Raw genomic sequence first — 23,782 nt, 5'->3', positions numbered from 1 at the left:
CAGTTTAAGTTTTAACTACGGAAAAAATGATTCTCAAAATGGCAACGAACCCACCTTTCTTGTTGAACAAGTGAGCATCGTTTCTTTTAAAACGCTTTCGCAAGACCGTGTCTTGAAAAAGTCAAACAGGCGACATGGAAAAGAGAATTGAATTAGAAAAGCGTGGTCGTTCTCCGGCACAGGCAAGTGAAAAAAAATTTTTTGGCAAACTGTTGCACTTATTTTTTTGCAAAAAAATCTTTTTTTTATGTTCCTTGATTGCCAGTCGAAAGTTAATTTAGTTTCCGAAATAAATCCGATACATTTTTCTTATGGTAAATCAATGGCGAAGTCCTATGCTCCTTTACTCACGTATGCTAAAAAAAGTTGTTCCATACATGTTTCGGCGATTCAACTTTTCATTTGATTAAACTTGTGTCTTGTGTTATTCTTGAAATTAATAATAATATTTTTAACATACATTTATCTGAAGTTAATAAATTTTACTTTGAGTTAAATCGTATTGGTAGTTTTTCATATGTGTCGTTAACTTCATTATTTGTTTTGCACCTCAGTTGGGGTCTGACTTGTTATCTCTTAAAAGATTTTAAAATTTAAGATTAGTTAAGCTATTATGAAGTAACTTAAAGGTTCGTAAGATTTTTATTGATTAAGTCATTCTAATTAATTAATTTTTGTTTTTACTTTTTATTGGTAATAAATAATGTTTTCCTTAATTTTTTTTATTTTTATGGCGGGAGGAGCAACTTGAAAAGTTGGAATATATCTTCTATATAATATGGATTTGATTCGTTTTATATCATTTAAAAGTATCTTAATTTTGTTTTCGTGATCAATTAAATTAAAATTAAAATTAAGTTCTTATATTTTACACTTCAATTATGCGTGTATTATTTAAATTGGCTATTTTTAGGATTCCATCTTCCACATAAGTACATTTTCAACTTTTTAAAAATTTTGCTCTAAGTGACTAAATTCATGATCATAAAAATATTTAAGTATATTTATTATTATAGTGATTTAGATGTTAATAGATATTTATATTGCTCATTTAAAAAAAAAAAAAATAAATAGTGAATTCTAATCTTGGACCTTCATGCATTCAAATTTTAATTATATGACTTTTTATTACTGTGAATCAAATTTGATTTATGGGCTCATTCTTATCAAATACACAAACTTAAGAGATAAAGAGTGAAACAGTTTCAATGCTTATATAACACTTAAGTGGCAAAAATATATGTTACAAATTTATGTTTCTATTCTAAAACTATATGAAATTGTGATCATCATTGAAAGGATAAGGTAGTAATTTGAGTAATTATGCTGGTGTAAACTTGAATAGATTTTAAAAAGTCATTTTCAAACCTTTATTATTTGGGAAATATTTGACCAATGAGATAAAATTTGTAATTAGTATAAATATGAATTCACCATATGTCGTAGTAAGTGGTCACAATTTTATTTGCAGGTTGAATACCAAATTCCTTGATCGTTAAAATCATTATCATTAAATCGCCACAATTGAAATTCTTAATTTTTTTTTTGTACTGATGGAGAACAAGTTTAATAGAAAATTAATCAAAAGGGTTTGCATTGACTGATCATCGAATGAAGGAATAAAATTCGTTAATGCCTGGTGTAATAGACAATTTTGTGCTATGTGGCTTAGCCGCATGGAACTACGCAGTTGATTAATTTTTGTGTGTTTGTTTTTAATAGTACAGTAGAGCTCCGATTATCTGAACCCCCCGTGGCAGAAACACAGCGACATTGTCGCAGAAAGCGACTGAGTTCTTGCAGAAAGATTTTTTTTATTTGGGAAATAAAATTTTTCGGTTTGCTACAAACAAAAGTTCTCAAAATAAATTCTGCAGAAACAGAAGTTGTTTTACCAACAAAAAAAAAAACATTTTCTTCAGAAACAAAAAATTTCTGCAGAAGCAATAATGGTTCTGCAAAATTTTTTTCTTACAGAATTGTTTTAAATATTTTTTTTTTCTAGCGTACCGCGGAAGGAGAAAGCGCTCGTAATTCTCCGTTAATCTCCAACACAAACAGTTACTGGATAAAAAGGGGAGAATTTTTTTCCCCTTTATTAAGCTATTTTTGGAAATTTGCCAACTTCGGCCTCTATCGCTGGCGCAGTAATTTGCTTTGTGTTTTTTTTTTTTTTTGAGAACAGAGCATTTTATATTTTTTGCACTTATGTGGAAAATTTCATGCGTAAAAAGATTCTTTTTTTAAAAAAATCATGTCTAGCGAAAAGGTTATTTGTTGCAATTGTGAAGCCTCAATAGTTAAAACAAATTTGAAAACTGATTTATCAAGACGGCATTCCGAAAAAGAAATAAGATGGAAGTCGACAACATCTAAAAATGCCTATATGCTTTGAATTAAATTGTCAATAAAAAAAAAAAAAAAAAAAAAAAAAACCCCAATCTGACGATAAATGAAATAAAGCCTGAAAGATATCTCACTATCTACGATTTTTTAGCATGCGAATGAAACCCAGATTGGTGAAAAATATTTACTGGTCACTTTCAAGCAGGATTCCATACGCATGCGAAAAAAATCGCATCCAATGAATATGGCTCTAATACCGATGTTTCAGTACTGATAAAGACTATTTCGTTTCGAGATGTTGAATAGACTTGAGCATATTGAGTCGGAAACTGCTTCTGCATACTTTGTGTGGAATCAGTGCTATATATTTACACAATACAGTGCGAAATCACAAGCGCTGTGTATTTTTTTCGTTCTGAACTTAATCTGATCACGAAAAAAGTTTTATTTACCTCCTTTTTTTAAAGAGAAAAATCTTTCAATAAGTCAGTACAATATTAATCGAATCTAAATAATTAGATAAAATTAATTAGATGTAGAAAAAATTGAAGCAAACATTGCTTTAATTTTTCTGCTTTTAGAATTCGGTTATAGTCAATACTATTTTATTATTTTGATTACTCAACTTCAATATTAATTTTTTCACCTGATTTGTTTCTGTACCTGATATAACTACTATAGTGAAACATTAAATCATACTATTTTAAACTGATACTTCAAATTCAGTTATCTTGTTTTATAAATTTAATCTTTTTGTCCATTCTTAGCTATTTCTATAAGTTCTATCTTATTACAGGTTCTGGGTAATCTTTATTTATGCTCTAGTAAGCATTTTTGTCTGCAGATCTATACATTTATAACTTTTCGTTATTATCGAAGATTATGCAAATTTATACTTAAACAATTTAAACTTATTAAGAAATGTAAACTTATATTATGAAATTAAGAAAAAAACTACACAGTTTTATTCTATGCATGTAGACTTATTTTATAAACACGAATTTCATCTATTATTATAAATTCATTACACATACATTTATAACGATAAAAATATCTTGCAGAAAGATATTGGTTCTAATTAGGTTTGTCGCAGAAAGTCAGAAAAAATTCTGCCACAGGGATCTGAACTATGTCTGAATTCGTTATTTTTTTTTTTAAAGTTTAGAATACTTTTTAACCTATAGACAATTTTTCTAAATTAAGAAGAATAAATAATATCCCCTATATCTGAAGATCATATTTAATTTACAACCTTTTTAGCAGTTTTCTTATAGTAGCCATACATACATGTATTGTGATACAGTTAAACCTACATACCCCTTTAGCTCTTTACAACTGAAAATTATCTTCCAAGAATGCGAGCTTCATTTTGATAGTCTACAATGGTTGGAATGTAGAAGGAGTTTAAGAATAGATAAGTGCTGAAGTTCAATAATTGGGGAATGGGTAGTTGTTACTTATGGTTAATGATTAGTGAATACAGTACTTGGAATCTTAACAGGAAAACAAACGAAACTGAAGTTTCTGAACCAGTGGATCTTTCCGATGAAAATTTTGTATGAAAAATTGCAACTCCACAGAGGAAGAAATAGGTAATCAGTTTCAAGATAGTGGACCTTCTCATATAGAAGCATGCAATTCATTAGATTTTGCAATGAATTGGCTAGAACGTAAAAATGATGTTGATCTAGTTCAATTGATTTATTTAAAGAGAATAACGGGGGAAAACGCATTTTCTTTAAAACAAATTTCTGCTGGATTTCTTTTGCTATGGAAAATAATGAAAAATGTGGTAAATCAGTAATTGACAAAAAAAAAATTATAAAAAAGGAAAATATGATAAAAATAATTCAAAATGAAAAAAAGTTTTAGAAGAAATTATTTAAAAATTGAAGAAAAAAAACATTTAAACACGGGAGAGCTATTTTAGATGATACTGCCAGTCGTAAGCCTACAAAAGGTGCGAAGGGAAGTTGGTGCTTAAATAATAATCATTTACACTTGATTTTAAACTTTCCAATTATCCGAACTATGTTCGGTCCCGAGCAGTTCGGATAATCGGCTTGATTTAATAGTATTTGACTGCATCCAAATCCGGTTAGACAAGTTTCTTCCACAGTCCCAGAAAGAAAATGGGTTTCTCCTTGCACGAGTGAATAAAATAGAAAAAAAAATTTTTTAAAAATGAAATATCAAATGTTAGAATAGTTTCTTAAACCGTTATGCAGTTTGTAATTTATGTCTAGTATTTTCTATCGATTCCTTTTTTTTTTCTGTCTTCTCATTTACTACATCATCTTTAAGTAAGTAAGTAATGAATCTTGAAAAACTTTAAATTTTTAGTGCTAACTAACTTTAATTCTTTTTTTTTTCTTCCTCATTCTACATTTCTAACATTTAACTCTTTGCTTGTTTTGACCATTGTTAAAAACTCAAATTTTGGCATGAAAAAAGTATTATATTACTATAAAATATATGTAAAATTGCAATTTATCCAGTCCATTAATTTTTTTTAGTCATTGAAAATAAAAATGCAAAAACAATAATCTTATAAAGAAACTGTTCTACAATCATTTTATTCAATATATAAAATCAATTTTCCTTTATTTCCATAAACCGCTCTTGTACTTCACTTTTCAGTTTTGTATGAGTGGGCCCAAAATTCAGAACTATTCTTTTGACTGATTTTAAGTTGCATAGAATCGGGCAGGGAGGGCGAACCAATGGCACGCGTGCCATTTATGGCACGCGACACTATATTTTGGGCTCGCCACCGATCACAATTGTTATTGCACTATGAATTGTTATTACACGGATGTTATTACGCTATGGAGCATATGTAACAATTAAATTAAAATTCACAAAAAACAAACAAAATAATAAACAATCATTAATGAAAAAATTAACAGTTAATGCTAAAAAAACAATAACCATAAAAAACAAGCTAACTATAAATAACAAGCAAAAAAGAAATCAACAGTCCTGCTTAAACTAATATCTTACAACCCAATATAAGTTAATTGTCATCTAATCTGCAACAACGTAAGTCACACTGATGTTGCTTTAAGTTGAATTACGCCTTTAACTGAGACATTGCAAAATGTATTTTTTTTCAATGTAAATAATGAGTTTTGAGTTGATAGTATTTAGTATTACTATTTTCCCAATAATCATGAAGTCAAAATTATTTGACGGCACGTCTGTGACTTCCTTAAACAATTTTTTGGAAAAAATGGCACGTTGGTGTATTAAGATTCGCCACCCCTGGAATAGGGTGTAGACATATGAGTCAAGATTTATAGAAAATATTCATGTACAGTGTGCCAAAAGAAAAAGTGCTCTAAATAACTTTTGATCTAATGATCAGATCTTCAGATTCTAGAACTTAATTTAAATGGTTCGAGAGTGTGGCCACAAGTTAGTGCAATTAGGGGGTGCTACCTAATTAGTGCAGACATTAATTTAAATTACGAAATCAGACAAAAAAAACAACAACATACTTTTACTTAATAAATGCATCTTTTTTTAAAGGAATCAGGTTTTTAACCCGCAAAATATAGGAGGTAGCTGCAATCTGAAAGATTTGATCCCAAAAGTTTGGACAGAGTACTCCAAAGTTTGGACCCCTTAAAATTAATTTTACTTTTTGCTTATTTCACTATGTTTCGAAAACTTTTTAAGTGAATTGAAAAAGTTTTGGCCCACAATTATAAAATTTGTCTCTCCAAAGATAATACAAAAAGTAACTTTTAGAAAATGTTTAGGTATTTTGTTTAATAATGGTCTTAAGAAAATTTGAATTGTTAGGTATACAAATTTATTCATCATTTTAAAGAATATAACTTAACATGGCAAAATTCAAAATTTGAGAAAAATCAGTAAAATAGTTCCCGAGGAATCTAATTCTTAATATCTTGCATACATTTTTTAATTTCAAACTTATGTGTAGCACGTAAGCTGAATTGTAAGTTTTGCATCTATGTACTGACAGTAAAGTTGTTCATCAACTACAATTGTTTTCTTCTTTTTTTTTTTTTTTTTTTTTTTTTTTGAAGTGATTTTATAATTTTTAGATAATTAATTTTAAGCATATTTTGTTCTTTCTTTTTTTTCCATCATTTATTCATTTGATTTCAGCATTTTAATCTGTTTATTATTATTTTAGCTTCGTATCACTTATTAAATACTAATCTCGCATGATGTATCAAAACTCTATTCGTAGCCCAGAAAATGTCACTAGTAAAATCTGTTATTTTATTTACCCAATGTTGGCAGGTATGCTATTGAACCACTCAATTTTGATGGTGTGAACCCTAGTCATAAATCACTGGCTCACTAACTATTTGTGTTTTTATTTTCTATAATTAAGGAGATTAAATGATTGGATAAATTGTAATTTTACATTATAATTATTTAATATTTATAATAAATTGATCTTCTGTACCGAAATTTGGGGGATTTGATAGTAATGTCAAATGATGAAAGAATATAATTGATTGATCATTTGTAATTTTATATATATTTTTATTTATAATTGCTGCATATTTATAATAGCTAACAATTATTTTTTATTCTGAAACTATTTCAATAAGTGGGCAGTTTAAACCAGATAAAACTGTCAATTGTCAGAAATTGGCAACCTGAGCTGGCATCTTTAGTGGGACTACCAAAAGTATAGTTCTATGTGTTTAAATTATTCATGTAAAAAAGTATGAAGTTTTTTGATAACAAGTTGCCTGTTTTTGTTTCAGATTAAAGAATTGAATCTTGATAATTGTCGGAGTACTCAAATAGTTGGTTTAACAGATGAATTTGTTAATTTGGAAATTTTAAGCCTCATCAATGTTGGTCTTGTTAGTCTTAAAGGTTTTCCAAAGTTGCCAAATTTAAAAAAAGTATGTATAAGCAGCCAAAGCTTCCTTTTTTTCTATTTTTGAAAAAAAATTTTGCTGAATTTGTATAATGTTCTTTAATAAATGTTCAAAGTTTTGTTTAATGCAAATTTAAGATGTTATCCAACATTTCTCAAAGATTGCATTTCATTTCAATGTAACAGTTGATTAATTCAGGGATGAGATTTTTCCGCTTTTTAGCGGATTTCCGCTTTTTCACTTTTATCTCTTGAATTTCAGCTATTTTTTTTAATCAAAAATTCAGATTTTTGTAAAAATTTCACTTTTTTTTCATAAGTATTCCGCTTTTTCAGAAAATTCATCGATTTTCAAAGAGAAACGGAAAATTCAAACTACATAGCTACCAATCCTTTCTCATTTTTACTTATTTTACCTATTTTCTCCCCTTCTACTCTCAGCAGATAAGATTTTCCGAATTTTTTACCCGCCCTCCAGACAGATCCGATTTTTGTAGTTCAAACGAAACTGCTTCTGACAAGCCTTTTAGAGGTCCCAAGCCTGGAATCTGCTAATATCTAGATTCTTATTCACACGATTTTAATATCAAACATAGCTTTTCATATTTGCGTGTTGCGATTCTTATTCACGCGATTTGAATATTGTACGTTGCGATTCTCATTTACGAGATTTAAAAGTCCGATAGTGTGATTCGTATTTACAACGTAAGTAGCGATTCGTATTCACGCAAGTTCAAAATTCAATGTCTTGCTTTGCTCATGCGGTTTATAATATCGTGATTTTAAAATAAGGCATTGGGCATTCTAGAAACTATACATCATGATTCGTATTTACGCGATCTAAAAATTATCAATCGTGATTTGTATTTACATGTTTAAAAAATTCTATATCCCAGTTTGTATTTTCACATTTTCAAAATCGTATATCTAGTTTCATATTCATGTGATTTCAAAATCCATAATTGTTATTCATATTCACGCAATTTTAAGATCAACTATCACGATTCTTGTAAGATGTAATTTTTTAAAAATTAATTACTATAAAGGTGACTGTTCTTCTAACGACGATTATTAGTATATGTAAGTGTTACAACATCAGAGAAACTGGAAGGGAATATATTGAAAACTTACATTCTGTGCTTGCAAAGAAGAAAAAATAGAATTTGTCTTAAGATGTTTGAAGATGGACTAACGACTAAATATAGCAAACATAAAAGATATAGCAGACAAAAGCAATCACTTAAAAAGGGATTTAATTAAATTTTTTTTTGGGGGGGGGAAGAGTTAATTAACTCATCATCAAAATTTTATTTATAATTGCTGTTATTTATGCTATAAAATACAAAATTCTTCTCAAATAAAAAACAATTATCTAATCAGTTGCTGATTGTCATGTAATTTTTCAAACTAAAATAGCAATTTTAGTATGTTAAGGAGTTACTATATATTTCTACTTCACTGCTATTGATATGTTTCAAAGGGCTCTAGTTGGATTAGACTATAATATGAACATAATGATTCGGTCCATTGTTAAAGTTTTTTTTTCTAATATAGTTTAAAAAGTAATATTACTGATATATTTGCTATAAATCATATAATAGTATTTATTAAAATAAATGAAATATTAATGTATATTCTCAGTAGTTTTAATTTGCTAAACCAGGTAGTTTTTCAAGTAATAATTATCTCTTATGTGAACTGAGGAAAAATATAATTTCCAGCTTTATTTTCTCATATGGTAATTTTTATTTTCACTAAATGTTAAGTATCAATGTAATCATTTATATAATAATAGAATAGTACACAATTGTATGTCAACACATTATTTATTACCTTAAACTGTTTGGAATTTATTAAAGGGTTGCGCCTGAGTAAAATTTACTATCGTGGAAATTCAGCTTTTTTGCCTTTTGGCTAATCTCATCCCTGTTAATTAAAAAAAAAAAAAATTGCCATATTCAAATAAATGGGATATGTTTTTTTTCAAGCACTGGTTTAAAAAAAGATCTTGTGTTTGAGTTTTCTGTCAAAAGTACACTTTTTTTTTTTTTTAATAAGTAAAAAGAGCAACATTTACTAATTTTTTAAAAATAAAAACTACTGAAGATTGATTGGTGTAATATTAATAAAATTCTATGAAATTATTTTACTTAAGTGCATTGAAAGAATTTGGAAAAAGAAGTGTTAACATGTTGAATTTTTATAACAAAGAATTAATTATTTAATTACAAAATTTTACTATTAAAATGAACTGTTTTAAGTATAAAAAAAATGATTCAAAGTTGTGATTTTTTAAAATAATTTTTTCATAAATGGAGTTCAAAACGAAAGAATGCTAAGTAGGAGAACTCGTACTAATAATAATCTACAAGAAACTTAGTTAAATCCTGGTGTGTAAAACGTATAATGAAATAATGCACAGCGATCGCAAAATGGCAGAAGTTTCACTAAAATAATTTCAAGAAGCATTAAATTTTGCCAAAATAATGTACAGCGATTTGCAGAGTGATAGAACTCTTGCTGAAAATAATCTTCAAGAAAATATCCAGGGGGGGAGTGCAAAAAGAAAAATACATAGTGCGACATCTGTTTTTGTTCTCTTTTTTGCCATTTAACTCCTTTTTTTTGGTCACTTTTTTCTTTGTAGCCTGGCTTAATCGACATCTACGTAGCCAGGCTTAATCCGCGGCCTTTTCATAGCCAGGCTTAATCCGCGGCCTCTTCGTAGCCAGGCTTAATCCACGTCCTCTTCGTAGCCAGGCTTAATCCACGTCCTCTTCGTGGCCAGGCTTAATCCACGCCCTCTTCGTGGCCAGGCTTAATCCACGCCCTCTTTGTGGCCAGGCTTAATCCACGCCCTCTTTGTGGCCAGGCTTAATCCACGCCCTCTTTGTGGCCAGGCTTAATCCACGCCCTCTTTGTGGCCAGGCTTAATCCACGCCCTCTTTGTGGCCAGGCTTAATCCACGCCCTCTTTGTGGCCAGGCTTAATCCACGCCCTCTTTGTGGCCAGGCTTAATCCACGCCCTCTTTGTGGCCAGGCTTAATCCACGCCCTCTTTGTGGCCAGGCTTAATCCACGTCCTCTTTGTGGCCAGGCTTAATCCACGTCCTCTTTGCTAGACTTATCAGCCTCCTCTTCATAGCTAGACATATCGGCATCTTCTTCGTACCTAGACTTATCAGCATCCTGTGTGTTATCAGCATTAGCTTAGGCAAAGGTCCTCCTTGTTTGCTAAATCAAGAATATCTTATATCTAAGGCTTAAGTCGGAGTTTTGATGCTTCTCGAAAAGCTAAAGCTGCTATGTGACAGTATATGTGTTAAATCAATATTCATTAATATATTGCTACTCCTACTTACTGCAGTTGATCTACGTAAAAGGAGAAGATCTTCTTCAGATTGTCTTAATTATCGAAAAGAAAGTGGATCATAATATCATTATTAATTGGATTAAAGTTTTATGCTTTGTCGTGTAACTTTTATATTTCTTTATGTATACAAAGTATATATTTTTATTAATCCACTGAGTAATGAAGCTAATACAAAATTAAGAACTGTTCTCTTCGAAAATTTTAAGATTTTGTTGGAAAAGTTTTATTCAGTTCCTAAATATTCTTAATTTGTTGGTGCCCTTTCAGACTATCTTTGCAACAAGGATGCATATTTTTTATTAAAAAAATTATGCCTTTGACGTAAGGAACAACTTAAAAAAATCACTTTTCATTTGTTTGAATTTGCTTTTCAAATATTGCAGTAAATATTACTTTAGATAAATTACTAAAAAGACCCTTAGAATTGAAAAAGTTCAAAGTTGCATGCCAAACAAATGAGAAAAACAAGTTCATCTGGTCAAAGAAGAAATTTTACTTAAAATAATTCAATGATTATGAAAACAATTGTTATGATTTCTCCATCATTGCCTAGTTAATAAGATCCTAGTCATCTATAATTTAGGGCAAAATGTTTTTTATTTATTATTATTTTTTTCTCAAAGGAAGCCATGATTTACAAAAAGTAGTTCATAACTTTATTTGTATTTACTGATTAATTCTTCAAACTTTTGTAAATAGTTTTTTAAATGAACTCATCTAGCTAGTGGCAATCTTATGTAGGTAGATATTTCTGATTAGTTAGAAACTTTATTCAGGGCATTATTAAAATTATAAGCATTTATAAGGCATATAAATTTTTTAGTTTCTTTAAGTCTTAATAATTTAATGTGTTTGTTGAAAAGTTGTTATTAAATGCTATGTTTTTTATTATGTATATAGACTCTTATTAAGTAACCTTTTTTTTAGTTGGAGCTAAGTGATAACAGGATCTCTGGGTGCTTAAATTTGCTGCATGGAAGTCCGAAACTAACACATCTTAACCTCAGTGGAAATAAAATAAAAGACATTGAAACACTAAATCCATTGGTAAGTTATTGAAATACCTTAAGTCTTCTAGTGTCCCTTCGGATTAGTTGCACTTTTCTATTGTAAATAATTGTCAGAATTTGATATTTTGTCCAATTGGCTAGCTGTCAGATCAGACTACCTATTATCTGATCATGCCTTTGTAAGTTAGAAACTTTTTTTTTTTTTTCCAGTTTTTTTATGATCCCAAAAAAAGTCTGTGCATGTTGTTGAGCTTAGTGTGGGTGGTGGATGAAAAATTTAAACTTGAAGTGTTGTGGGCTGGACATGCGCCAGTAGGTATTGTTGGATCAATGCTAGTATGAATTCACCATCAGTGGCTCATTAGTGTAGCCGTAATGTAGCTTTCACTGAAAAATTAAAATTCATGAATAATTTTTAATCTTAATTTACTGTAATTTATTAATAAACTATTGTTATTTGTACTGTTTTTCAAAATTTTAGCTCTACTTCATTATGGTTTTTCAAACATAAATTATTATTTATTGACTCTTGCATTCTTATTTAAGATTTTGGATCTTATTCAAAATTTACTTAGCTAAATGTATGATTAGGTTGCCATCAAAAGAGTAGGATAGAAAACATTTTGAGATATTCAGACAATAATTGCGCAAGACTACCATCAAAAGAGAAGGGTAGAAAACATTTTGAGATATTAAGAATATAATTGCACAAGACCAGTATATAATGATTAAAGAAAAAACATTAAAAAGATTGTAGGAAATAGTTGCATAAGACAATCAAAACCAATTTACAACATTCTCTTTTTCCGAAAATTTTTTGAAATATTCATTTTTTGTGAGGCAAAAGTTAGAAAAAGTATAAAAGCGTTTTTCAAATGCAGGCAAACGAGACATTTTTGTTCTAAAACCAGTTCTATAATAGCATTTTTCAGTCTAAGGACATTTGAACATCAGATTGAGCAATGAAGGGCATGATCAAATGTTTACACAGGTTGACTATTTTGATAATTTTTATGTACTAAACATCATCAGTGTTATAGGCACTAAATACTTTTTTAAGTCAACTTAGTTATTAATTTGGATAAAATTAAATACTTTTAAATATTAGAATTATTTCAAAGTTGAACAATGCTAAACTTATTCTTTTAAAAAAAACTCATCAAAAGATTTTTTAAAAATATTTTCCCCCCATTTACATAATATAATAAAAGTTTATTTTTAAGCTTAAATTCATTGAATAAATAAAAAGAAAGAAAAATATTAAATATTTTGTTGAGTATTATAAGTGCAAATTCCTAAGAAATTTTATAGAGGTTACCTTAATTTAATGATTTTCTAAAAGAATTTAATGATTTTCTTAATTTAGTTTTTATTTAAATAAAACTAATAGTGCTTTTTAATTTCATGGTTAAACTGCATGTCTTGTAAGCATGTTTAAAATTAAAATTTTTTTAAAGGCTAATTCCGGCGCAGACAAAAGTCTTTTGAGACAACTTGATATCTAAGTGTTATAGAACTAATACATATGCGAGGCTGAAAATTGATGGCATTGTGTTTGTGACAGAGGTATTAAAAAAAAATAACGAAAATTGCAGAAGGATGGGATTGGTGTAGCCATTTTTTTAAAAAATACTTTCATAGAATGTAATTTTTTAAATGCTTTTATATTTAGCATAGTTCGCATTAAGAATAAAAAAGGGCCAGGTTTTTCCTCACAGAAAATGCTCACTCACTTATTATCATTTAAATTTATCAATGTGTAATGTAATAACAGAGTTTGATCTTCAATTTTTAAATACCTTCTAAACTATTTTTTGTATATTTCACAAAGTAATTCTCACTTATCAAAATAACTGAAGCATTTAAAAGATAAATGTAGGTAAGCTAAAAGACAATCTCTGTATATAAACTTCAAAAAATATGAACTTAAAAGAAAAAAAAGGATTAACTGATGAACAAGTTATAAGCGTTTCTTATATTTTAAACAGAAAATTATAAGAAAAGCATTCAGAAGTGCATTTTAAGTTAAAGGTATATACTTAAAAAAAAAAAATAATGGTAAAATTTAGTCATTAATATACCCCTCTCCCAAATAAAAAATGTGATATCTCTGGGGCCGAATATTATATGAATTTTAACTATATAGCTAGACAACATAAGAAAAGTCTTACTAAAATGAAGGAATGAAATTAAAAAATTAAAAAAGTTAAATGATTATCAATTGCTAAATAAATCAGAAATAAACTTTTTATTACAAGAGGTGGTTAAGAAAATCACCTTTTCCTGCAAAAAATAAAAAGGCAACATTTTTAAGGGAGGGGGGCTTATTTTTACAAAAATGTAAAAGCTGGAACATTTATAGGGATCTGCGATTTTAAAAATGCTTAGGGAGAACACTGTATTTAGTAGTATCCCATGTAATTATATATATATATTTTTTTTTCTTTTTAGCAAGAATTCAAAAACTTAAAGAATCTTGACCTATTTAATTGTGAAGTCACAAGTGTGGAAAACTACAGAGATGAAGTATTTGGTCTCATCAGCAGTTTAAAGTACCTGGATGGGTATGATCGAGAAGATAAAGAAGCTGAAGACTCTGAAAATGACGATGATGATGGTACTTTTTTGTTAATTTTATTTTATTAACCTTATCCAATTGTTTTTAATGGTTCATTATTCTCTTGTAGTAATTGTTTAAAATTAATTGTACGACGTTACCTGATCTTATGACATTAAAAAGTACCTAAAGGCCAAACAAATTAAATTTGAAATGTGTATTTGTAATTAAGAGACAAGGATTAGCTATTTATTCTAGTAGCTCTGTGACACTCGAAACTGAAATTTTGTCATGTTAACTTTCTATCCAAAAAAACTTCTCAAAAGACATTTTATTAACAACATTTGGTAAATTCAAACAAAATACCATGTTTGGGCAATGTAATTAGTTGAAAAACAGTTCACTACCAATGTATTAATTTAGAAAAAACTCAAAAGCGAGGCCTGCTTATTGCTTTTGTAATAAAACAAGAGTTAACTAAGTTAGCTTGTCAGTATTTTCTTCGGGGTTGGAGTTTTTGCCGGCAAAAAGGGGTTTTCGCCAGGACAGTGGCAAAAACCAAATCATCTAAATTGCTGATTAAATATTATTGCAAAATACTTGAAACAAATTTAAATCAATCATAAGGAATAATAATTTTGATACATTACATGAAAAAATTATTTTTAACATATTAATAATTAATATGAAGGCAATAATTTTTAAAACATTGAAAGTTTTTGTCCTCTTTTCATTTTAGAATCCTTAAATAAATGTTTTTTTACAAATAGTAAATAAATATTATTATTTGTACAATAATTAACTACACATCTTGATAGATTTTTTATGCTTTAAATTATAGTTATATTAATTTAAAATAAGTTCATTTCACTGGAAAAAAGAGAATAATCGCAAATTTTCCAATCACTAATGTTTTAAACTACTAAAATGATATATCATTACATTATGATTTAATTATGGAATAATAATTTTGTAATTATTTATATTTATAGTATATATTTCAATTTTAGGAATAATTTTGTACCAAAAATGTGTTTTTGTCCTCTCATCTTGGAAAATATAGGTTTTTGCCACTTTTTGCCGATTTGCTTGGCAAAAACCAGGACGGTTTTTACCGGTATTTACCCTGGTTTTTTCCACCTGCGGCAAAATCTTGCCAGCCCTGATTTTCTTTAACAAAATTGATATCCTATTGAGGTAATGAACATTTGTAACATAACAAGAGTTGTTCTTTTTCCGGCTAAGAGAAACTTTACTTTAAACTTGATACATCATTGTATTTAAACCAATTTTTCCCAAATACGCTCCTAGAGGCAGGGCTGAAAAAACTTTTTTAATTAATTTTTTTGGTTTAATTGTTTTCGGTGTATAACAAAGTATTATTAGTATACACATTTATTACATAGTATATAAGTTTATTGCTAAGTCCATAACAGCAAACAGTGTTAATATTGGAATTTATATCTAAATTGTTTACAAACATATTAAATTATCAAACCACTTTATTTCATTTTTGAGAAGTGAAAAATGTTTCTCTATTTTATTTAAATTCCATCCTACAGATATTTTAAAATATAGTTTAGTGATAACTAAAAGACAGATGTTTGGTCCTAACTGTGAAACTGTTTCGGTTCCAAAAAAGCTAGTTGAAGTTTATAGACATTTAATGAGTAAAACAGAACCATGAGAGACTATAACGAACTTTTAACTACAAGTGGCATTTAGTTTTGTTTTTACTTTGCTGTTATATCATTAATATGTGATATTGAGATTTAAAATATTGCTGTAATCAAAAAAATTTTTCTTCAAAATATATTTCCCTAAAATTAAAATTTCAAAAATGTATTAAAAAATTTTGCTCAACTTGTTAGCATGTAATCACGATTATTTGCTTAAAATTTATTAAATAATTTGTGAAGAATATATAAAAATGTGTGAAATTATAATAACTGTAGTAATAACAGGGAGGGGGAAAAAAAAGCTTGGAGAACAAGCTCCTTTTTTTGTCATTTGTGAAAAAACCCCACTTGAAATTGGGTTCTTTTAGGGTTTTTTTTTTTTTTTTTTTTTTTTTTTTTTTGTATGTGGATAGGTAAACAGCCTTGCATAGAGGGCTTGTATCTTGATTTTTTTTTTCCTGTTACAAAAGTATGAGGTTTCTCTGTAGGCAATGAAGATGATGATGAAGAAAATGATATTCATGAAGATGGAGACAGTGATGATGAAGATGAGGAGGATGGTGAAGGTAAGTTAATCTGTTTATGGTTAGTTTGCTCTAATTATATCAAAATCGTTTGTCATCATAAATGTTGATCGCTATTTTCAGGCAGAATTTTAAGAGGTTTCTTCCAAATAAAATCTTAATCCTGAAGTAAATTGTATCTAAATCTTATCAAAAATCTTATTTCATTTTATTTTTTATCGGAACTCATTAATTTTATTTGCATACATCATCTAATTTCTTAACAGATTTTTTTACTAATCGTTAAACTAACTTTTTATGTGTATCTTTAAATGGAGAGATTTTTATTAAATAATGGTCCAATTTTCGTAAAAAAAAAAAAGAACTCTGACACTTGAAAGTCGCGGGTTCTAAATACCTAATATTTTTCCTTGAAATTTAGTTTTCAAAATTTAAATAACAATCTGGAAATTGCGCTATTTTCTATTTTTGTGAGTCTTTCTTTATTCTATGTTCTTGCTATTGTTTAAAATGTCATAATAAATTATTAATAGATGAACAAGATGATGATGATGACGTGAATGTTGATGAAGATGAAGAGGATGAATTAGAGGATGAGGATGGAGATGAAGAAGTAATTTTATAAATTCTTTTTTTATTTGTTTAATACTGTAATCAGTCTTAACCTCCAAATGGTTGCTATCATTCTATATTTTGCAAGTTTAATTTTTATGCTTGTACTATGCAATTTTTATGATTTAGTAAATTGTTTAGCCTAAAACCATTCTGCTTTATTAATTAGGTACAAAGATGCAAACTTTGCAATTTTGAAAAATTATTTGTTATCTAAAGGGAGAGAGATAAAAGTTTATAAATATAGATAGATTAAAATACGAGGGTTGTAAATTAAATAGTAGCAACTTAACCTTGAAACTCACAGAAGGGAGGGCATGCGCAAATAGGATATGGGACCGGTGAGGTGGCGCTGTTGTCTATGTGTATAGCAGGGTTCGTTGATTTAAATCAAATGATTTTTTTAAAAAAATCCTTGATTTAAATCAACAAATTTTTTTTATCTATATATATTGATTTCAAAAGTTAAAAAGCAGTGTTTTAAATTTTTGATACTTTTATTATTTTCTTCTCTTAGTATTAAAATTTAATTTAAATAAATTGCTGCATTAATTAATTTTAGTTAACAAAATTACTTTCTTGGTGTGTGTTAAATTCCAACACATTTGAAATTACAATTTTAAAAATCGTTTGATTCTTGAGATTGAAAGTATAGATTAAAGTAAACATTTAATGCTGTCTTAATATAGATTTGCATAGCTGTAGAAAGTAATTAATAAACATGAATTTTTTTCAAAAAATAATACAGATAATGTTAATTAAAATTCTACCTTTTGAATGAAAAAGCATGAATTAAAATCTACATCATATTTTATTGGTGGAAAATGTATATTTCTTAAGCTTGAGGTTGTATTAAAAAGATATTACCCTAATATGCCAAAAACAGAGGGGGGGGAAAAAGGGCTGATGAATTCAGATGTTTTTTTCCTTCCTAATATAGTGTCATTCTTCTCTTTCAAACTCTTTCGATATCTATTTGATGCAGTAGGGTTATTAACTGGTATTTTTTTTTTCATAATATGTTTGCAGTATCTTTGACATTATCTGATGTTCTATAAAGAAATTTTGTGAAAAAAAATTCCAATGAGTACATAGATTTTCTAATTTTTTTTTTTAGCTCAACTCATCTATTTTCATATAGAATTAAAAATGAATATTTTAATATAAAAATATATAGATTAAATGCTTATTTATTTTTTGATGAATGGCTACATTTATAAACACAGTCTGCTACATTTATTTTGTAATTTTAAAAATCAAGAGAAAAAAAATGAAATCACAATTTTAAATTAAAGTTATGGTTTGCTAACTGAAACTTTGCTTTAATAGTTAAAGCACAGGAGTCTGTCCAAGCCGGTACCTTTACAAATTCAACTTTAGGAAAAATTATAGAATAGTCACACAAAATACTTTTTCTTAAAATTTTATTTTTTTGTCTCGTAAGAAACAATAAATCCATATTTTTACTATATTTGTATTGATCTTTTAATATATATTTTAATTTTCACAAAATAGGTACCTCTCAGAAAAACCAAAACAGACCCCTGAAATATTCTTTAAATTCTCTATTTCATCTAGTCTTTTAAATTTTAATCATGCATTTTTTTCAAAATGGTTGCTATGCATTCAAAGCCATGTATTATAATGCAAAATTATTTTAGTTAGAGCTTCTAAAGTCAGGGTTCCCACGGTCCTTGAGAGTCCTTGAAAGTCCTTGAATTTTTTTTTGCTAAATTTAGGTCCTTGAAAGTGCTTGAAAAACGTCTTAGGTCCTTGAAAAACTTGATAGGTCCTTGAATTTGTCCAATACTGCCAGCGGCCCTTTTTATAAAACACCCGCGGATCTATCTCGTTCTTTCTGTTTTGTTCCCGAGCTCTCTCACGTGGTTTTTAACGCCACCGTTTCTAACCGGGCCTAGCGTCTTGGTGTCTGCCAAGCGCGCGCACCACAGTAGACAATCAATGCGTTCGGGGCGAGACTCCACTTCATCTTCTGTCGCATATGCTTAGATCTTCTTTTTTCTTATCGAAACTGGAATACTCTCGAATTTTGTAACAATATGTACCTTGTAGTTTTCAATAAATTTGCCGTTTTACCATCCGCACTTGTCCTTACGTTTGCGTCATTTCAAAACTTTATTGTAAAGCGTATTCGCAAAGGCACGGCTTCGTATTTGTGTTATGTAGTTTAGACTAGTTATGCCTGGGAAGTGCTATTTTAATCCCCAATGGATGGATAATCAAGCTTATAAAGAATGGATTTTATCGATGCCCGAAAAGAAGTTCAGAGCAAGTGCCGATTATGCATGAAGGAGATCGATATCGCAAAAATGGAAGAATCTGCTCTGAAATCACACATGAAAGAAAGGTAAAACAAAAAAGCAGTCTCATGCCCTGAGTTCTCTTTTTCCAAAGACATCAACATCTAATTCATCTGGTGTAAATACTCCTTCAACATCGTGTGCCCCATGTGAAACAGAAACTTTAGTGCCCGAGGTAACATTGTCTTCTTATCTAGTCAAAAGGAATGTACTTGATGCTGAAATTCTCTGGAATCTGAAGTGCATCACTAGTAATTATTCATGTAACTCCTGTGAAAGGATTAGTAAATTGTTCTCCAAAATGTTTGCTGATAGCTGTATAGCGAGACAATTTTTTTGTAGTGCCACAAGGTGAGCCTATTTGGGCTCCTTTGGATCGGCACTATACTTCAAAGGGATTCTTATAAATGAGCTGAAGAATGTTGATTGCTACACTGTACTCTTTGATGAGACGTTAAATCAGTCTCTACAATCTAAGCAGATGGACATTATGGTAAGGAATTGATAATAAAGTTTGCACTAAGTATCTTACCTCCCAATTTATGGATCATGGAACTGCAGAAAATATTTTGTCCTCTTTTTACAAATGCATGGATGATGGTTAAAAGCTCTCTAAAATACTTCAATTATCCATGGATGGACCCTATGTCAATTGGAAATTCTATTAGAAGCTTCAGTGTGAATTAAAAGAGAAATATTCCCACCAGGTCATATTCATTGGCAGTTGTGGATTACACATAATGAATAATGCTTTTAAACATGGTGAAAATGGGATATATTCCTTCTAATTTTTATTTTCAGAGAGAATTGTTGCTGCATAACATTTAGAGAAGGTTGTGTAAATTATGGATAAATAATTTCAGAAACGATGTTTAATAGAGGAGAGGAGGGGGTTATGGAATAGTCATGGAGTATGGAATACCTAAGATTTAGCTCTGTCTTTCATGCAGCCTTCACATGGAAATACACAGGATTAAAGGATTTCACCATTAACATCTCATTACCATTAGTTATAGATTGTGCTGAAAATGATTTTGTGAATTAATATGTAAAACCAGTAGGGTTGTTTTTAAAAAAATAAATTTTAGTCCATAATACATATACTCTCTTCTCTCTATATAGGCAAAGCATTTAGGCATTATATTTGAAATTAATTATTGCCACAACAGGCATTGTTGCTTCTAGTAAAATAGAAGAGAATAATTTTTAAAATTGGTCTTAGATTAAGGTCCTTGAAAATTTTGTTGATCCTTGAAAAGTCCTGGAAAGTCCTTGAATTTCAATCTCATCATAGAGTGGGAACCCTGAAAGTATTGTTACAATATAGTTTTAATATTAAGTTAATTTGATTAAACATTTTTAATTTTTTTTAATCATAAATTAAAGTCCATACAGTGTATTTGAATTAAAATCAAAAAAATCTGATTCTTTTGATTTTTTTTCCAAAAAAATCATGAACCCTGGTGTATAGTGCACAACAGTCAATCTGACGAGAAGGGTAGTTGTTGTGTGGCGTTAAAGTGAAGAGTTTCGTTTCCATCACTCTAAAGCATGTTTTCAAAAGGTGATCAGCGGTCGCGGCTTAAAATTAAGGTTGTCCGTGGCAAAAATACAATAGAATGCTCTCAAGGATTACTGGAAGCCTGTGGAGCAAATCCTTTACCGTATATGACAGTAGCACGATGGGTTCAAGCATCTCGTCTTTTTTTGTCATGAAGCATTTTGAAAACATGCTTTAGACCTCACTTTAACTTCACATAACAACTACCCTTCTAAGCAGATCGACTGTTTTTTGCACTCTCCATACCGTCAACAGCGCCACCTCACTGCTCCCATATCCTATTTGAGCATGCCCGTCCTTCTCTGAGTTTCAAGGTTAAGTTGCCACTATTACAACCCTCGTAGTATGGTCTGCTTGAGCCGAAGTCACCCATCCGGTGGTGCCAATTAGTTAGTTGAGGGCAGTTTGTTTGTGCTTGAAAGTTAAAAGGTTAAATTTATCTCTCCTGTTTTTCTATGAAGAAATTTTGCTTGACTGTATAGTTTTTGTACAATATGCTCAACTAGCTTAACTGTTAAAGTGTAGGTATTTTTCCCCTTTTGTCTCTTTGTGTGAAGGGATTTTTTGCACCTTTCTTTCAATTCTATAAATATTTTCATAAACAAATAATTTTATATATATTATAATTGTTGAAAATATTTGTTTATATATTGTAATATTTTTAACAAGAAATAATCTATTACAATTGTAATGTTCTGGATTTTAAACAGACAGACATAATTTTATTAAGAAAATTGTTCTGAAATTAATATATTTGAAATTAGCATTGAATGTCACATAAACAATCTATTGAGTTTTCGATTTCGTAGTATTAATGTTACGCTAAGCTTTGTAGGTAGGGTGTTATATATTTATAGTCAAATGAGAATGGCCATTGATTTAAAGAAAGGGCTGATTTTGATTATGGGTGATACCTCCCCTCCTTCATTGTGACTTATCATTTAATATTATTTAAAATATTTTTATTTTATTTTAGGAGGATAGTGAAGGTAATGAATTTAATGCAGAAGATGAAGAAGAGGATATGAGTAAGTTAAATTTCTAATCAATGTGTCGAATTTTTTGCATGGTTGTAAAAAAATGGTTAGTTTTCATGGTTGTTCCTTATTATTTTTTTTTAAAAAAAATATTAATAATTTTGCAAGTCATTTATAAATTTTACATTCAAGTACCGTATGCAAAATATACTGGAATTTACAGTTAGTAAAAGTTGTACTCTCAATTTAGAAACAGATATCTGTGTTAAAAATTGAAATGGCTATTTCTTGAAATTTAAAATTACTAAATCTTTTAACACAGTGTCCCCCCCCCCCAATTGAACCATAGCTTTTATTTTCATGAAGTTCACCTCAAACAATGTGCTTGAAAAGAATATGCAATTCATTCTCAATTCTCTCTCATTAGGAAGGCATCCTCTAATGATACTTTTATTTCTTAAATAGTAAATGTTTCTCAAGTTAAACATTGGGCTATCATATTTTAGAACAATTATTACAAATTGAGAAATTTGACAAATTGAATAAACAGACATAGTATTTAATCTTCTTGTAGATAAGTAAATTATTTATTAAAATTAATTTTGAAACATATATTATCTTTTGGAGCTGTTTTGTGAAATTCTGGGTGTACCCCCAGAATTCAATGTTTTCTGTACCATCCTTCTTGGTCTATAAAGTAGGAGCAGATCATGTGATTTTTTTCCTAGGACTTCCGCAAATTAATTATTTTAAGAAAAGCTGATAATCTGGTAAAATTTTCAGAGTTTACATTTTGAAACTTTCGCCACATCACGTTAACGAGACTTTTTCATACCTGTGATTCTTCCACTAATCAATCGAAATCCTCTCATTTAAATATATTGATTTGTGGATTTTGCCATTATTACCATTTGAAATTGTGCCGGAATCCGCTATTATCTTGAGCTATCGGGGATGAGATTTTTCTGCTTTTTAGCAGATTTCCGCTTTTTTTCACCTTTGTCTCTCGAATTTCAGCCAGTAATATTAAATTTTCCCTGATTGTAACAAATTTTCTGCAAGTAACCTTTGCGTATATTATACATATTTAGTTTTGATAATGTAGGTCCTTGATTTCAAACAAATTGAAAGTTATTTATTTGAATAAAAATATTTCTAAATGCTCTTATAATTTTTTAGATGCCGGTAAAGGTCAGAAACGGAAAAGAGATGGTGATGATGGAGATGAAGATTGAAAAAAAAAAAAGAACTTTCCAACATTGCTTCATCTGTTCATCCTAACATATAGAGTGATAAAATGTACAGCATACTTTATATCATTCATCTTTTATGTTTTACCATTTTCAAAATATGTATCTAAAGGGTAAAACATAAAAGCAAATGCCTGAGACCAAATGAAAGAAATGGGTTTCATTCATTGTTACTCATTTTGGAGTTGTGCCTCTTAGTCTAAACCCACAAGCCTTGTCAGGATCCTTTTTGCTATCAATTCAGAGACATTCTTAAAGTTGAACTATAATTTTATAAGCATATTTCTTTTTCTTTACTACTGCATTTGTAATATATCATATTGTTTTTGTGTGATCCATTTGAAATTATAAAATAGTATAATCATGTCTAACAAGTGCTATTTATTTACCTATCTCTCAAATTTAGTAATGTAACCCTTAAACTTTATTTATTCTGAGAGCAAACTATGCATTTTTATGCTATGTATGATTGTTCTTTTCATTTTAAATAAACATTATTTTTGAAAAAAAAATTTAATTGTAAAAATTAAAGAAGCATTATAGACGGTTCCTGGTTTGGTTTATGGTTTATTAAAGAACAGTTGTCATCGCTTTTAAATTCATTGCTTACTTATATCACTTGTCATTTCATCTCAGAATAACAGGCACTCTCAGAGAAGCTTGTATATCACTATTGTTAATAAAAGATTTTTTTATATAAGAA

At 29.0% G+C, this 23,782-nt stretch overlaps 1 protein-coding gene across 1 annotated transcript; it reads left to right on the top strand.

The window, feature by feature from the left end:
* Positions 1 to 43: 43 nt before the first annotated feature.
* Positions 44 to 23,782, top strand: LOC107440561 (acidic leucine-rich nuclear phosphoprotein 32 family member A). The gene is made up of 8 exons (XM_016053524.4): positions 44 to 182; positions 7,098 to 7,241; positions 11,516 to 11,635; positions 14,050 to 14,215; positions 16,323 to 16,400; positions 16,892 to 16,971; positions 21,829 to 21,880; positions 23,009 to 23,782. The coding sequence occupies exons 1-8, from the start codon at positions 135 to 137 to the stop codon at positions 23,062 to 23,064; spliced, it is 744 nt and encodes a 247-aa protein (XP_015909010.1). The 5' UTR covers positions 44 to 134; the 3' UTR covers positions 23,065 to 23,782.

The sequence above is a fragment of the Parasteatoda tepidariorum genome, chromosome 6 (genome assembly GCF_982258835.1).
Source record: "Parasteatoda tepidariorum strain Cologne lab strain chromosome 6, Ptep-v5.0, whole genome shotgun sequence".
Lineage (NCBI taxonomy): Eukaryota > Metazoa > Arthropoda > Arachnida > Araneae > Theridiidae > Parasteatoda > Parasteatoda tepidariorum.
The sequence above is the reverse complement of the archived record's forward strand: the minus strand, read 5'-3'. Positions and strand labels throughout refer to the sequence as shown.

Coding starts and splice junctions, on each gene's coding strand:
- LOC107440561 (XM_016053524.4), top strand. CDS start 135: ATGGAAAAGAGAATTGAATTAGAAAAGCGTGGTCGTTCTCCGGCACAG. Junction 16,401..16,891: donor AGATGAGGAGGATGGTGAAG/GTAAGTTAATCT, acceptor AATTATTAATAG/ATGAACAAGATGATGATGAT. Junction 16,972..21,828: donor ATGAGGATGGAGATGAAGAA/GTAATTTTATAA, acceptor ATTTTATTTTAG/GAGGATAGTGAAGGTAATGA.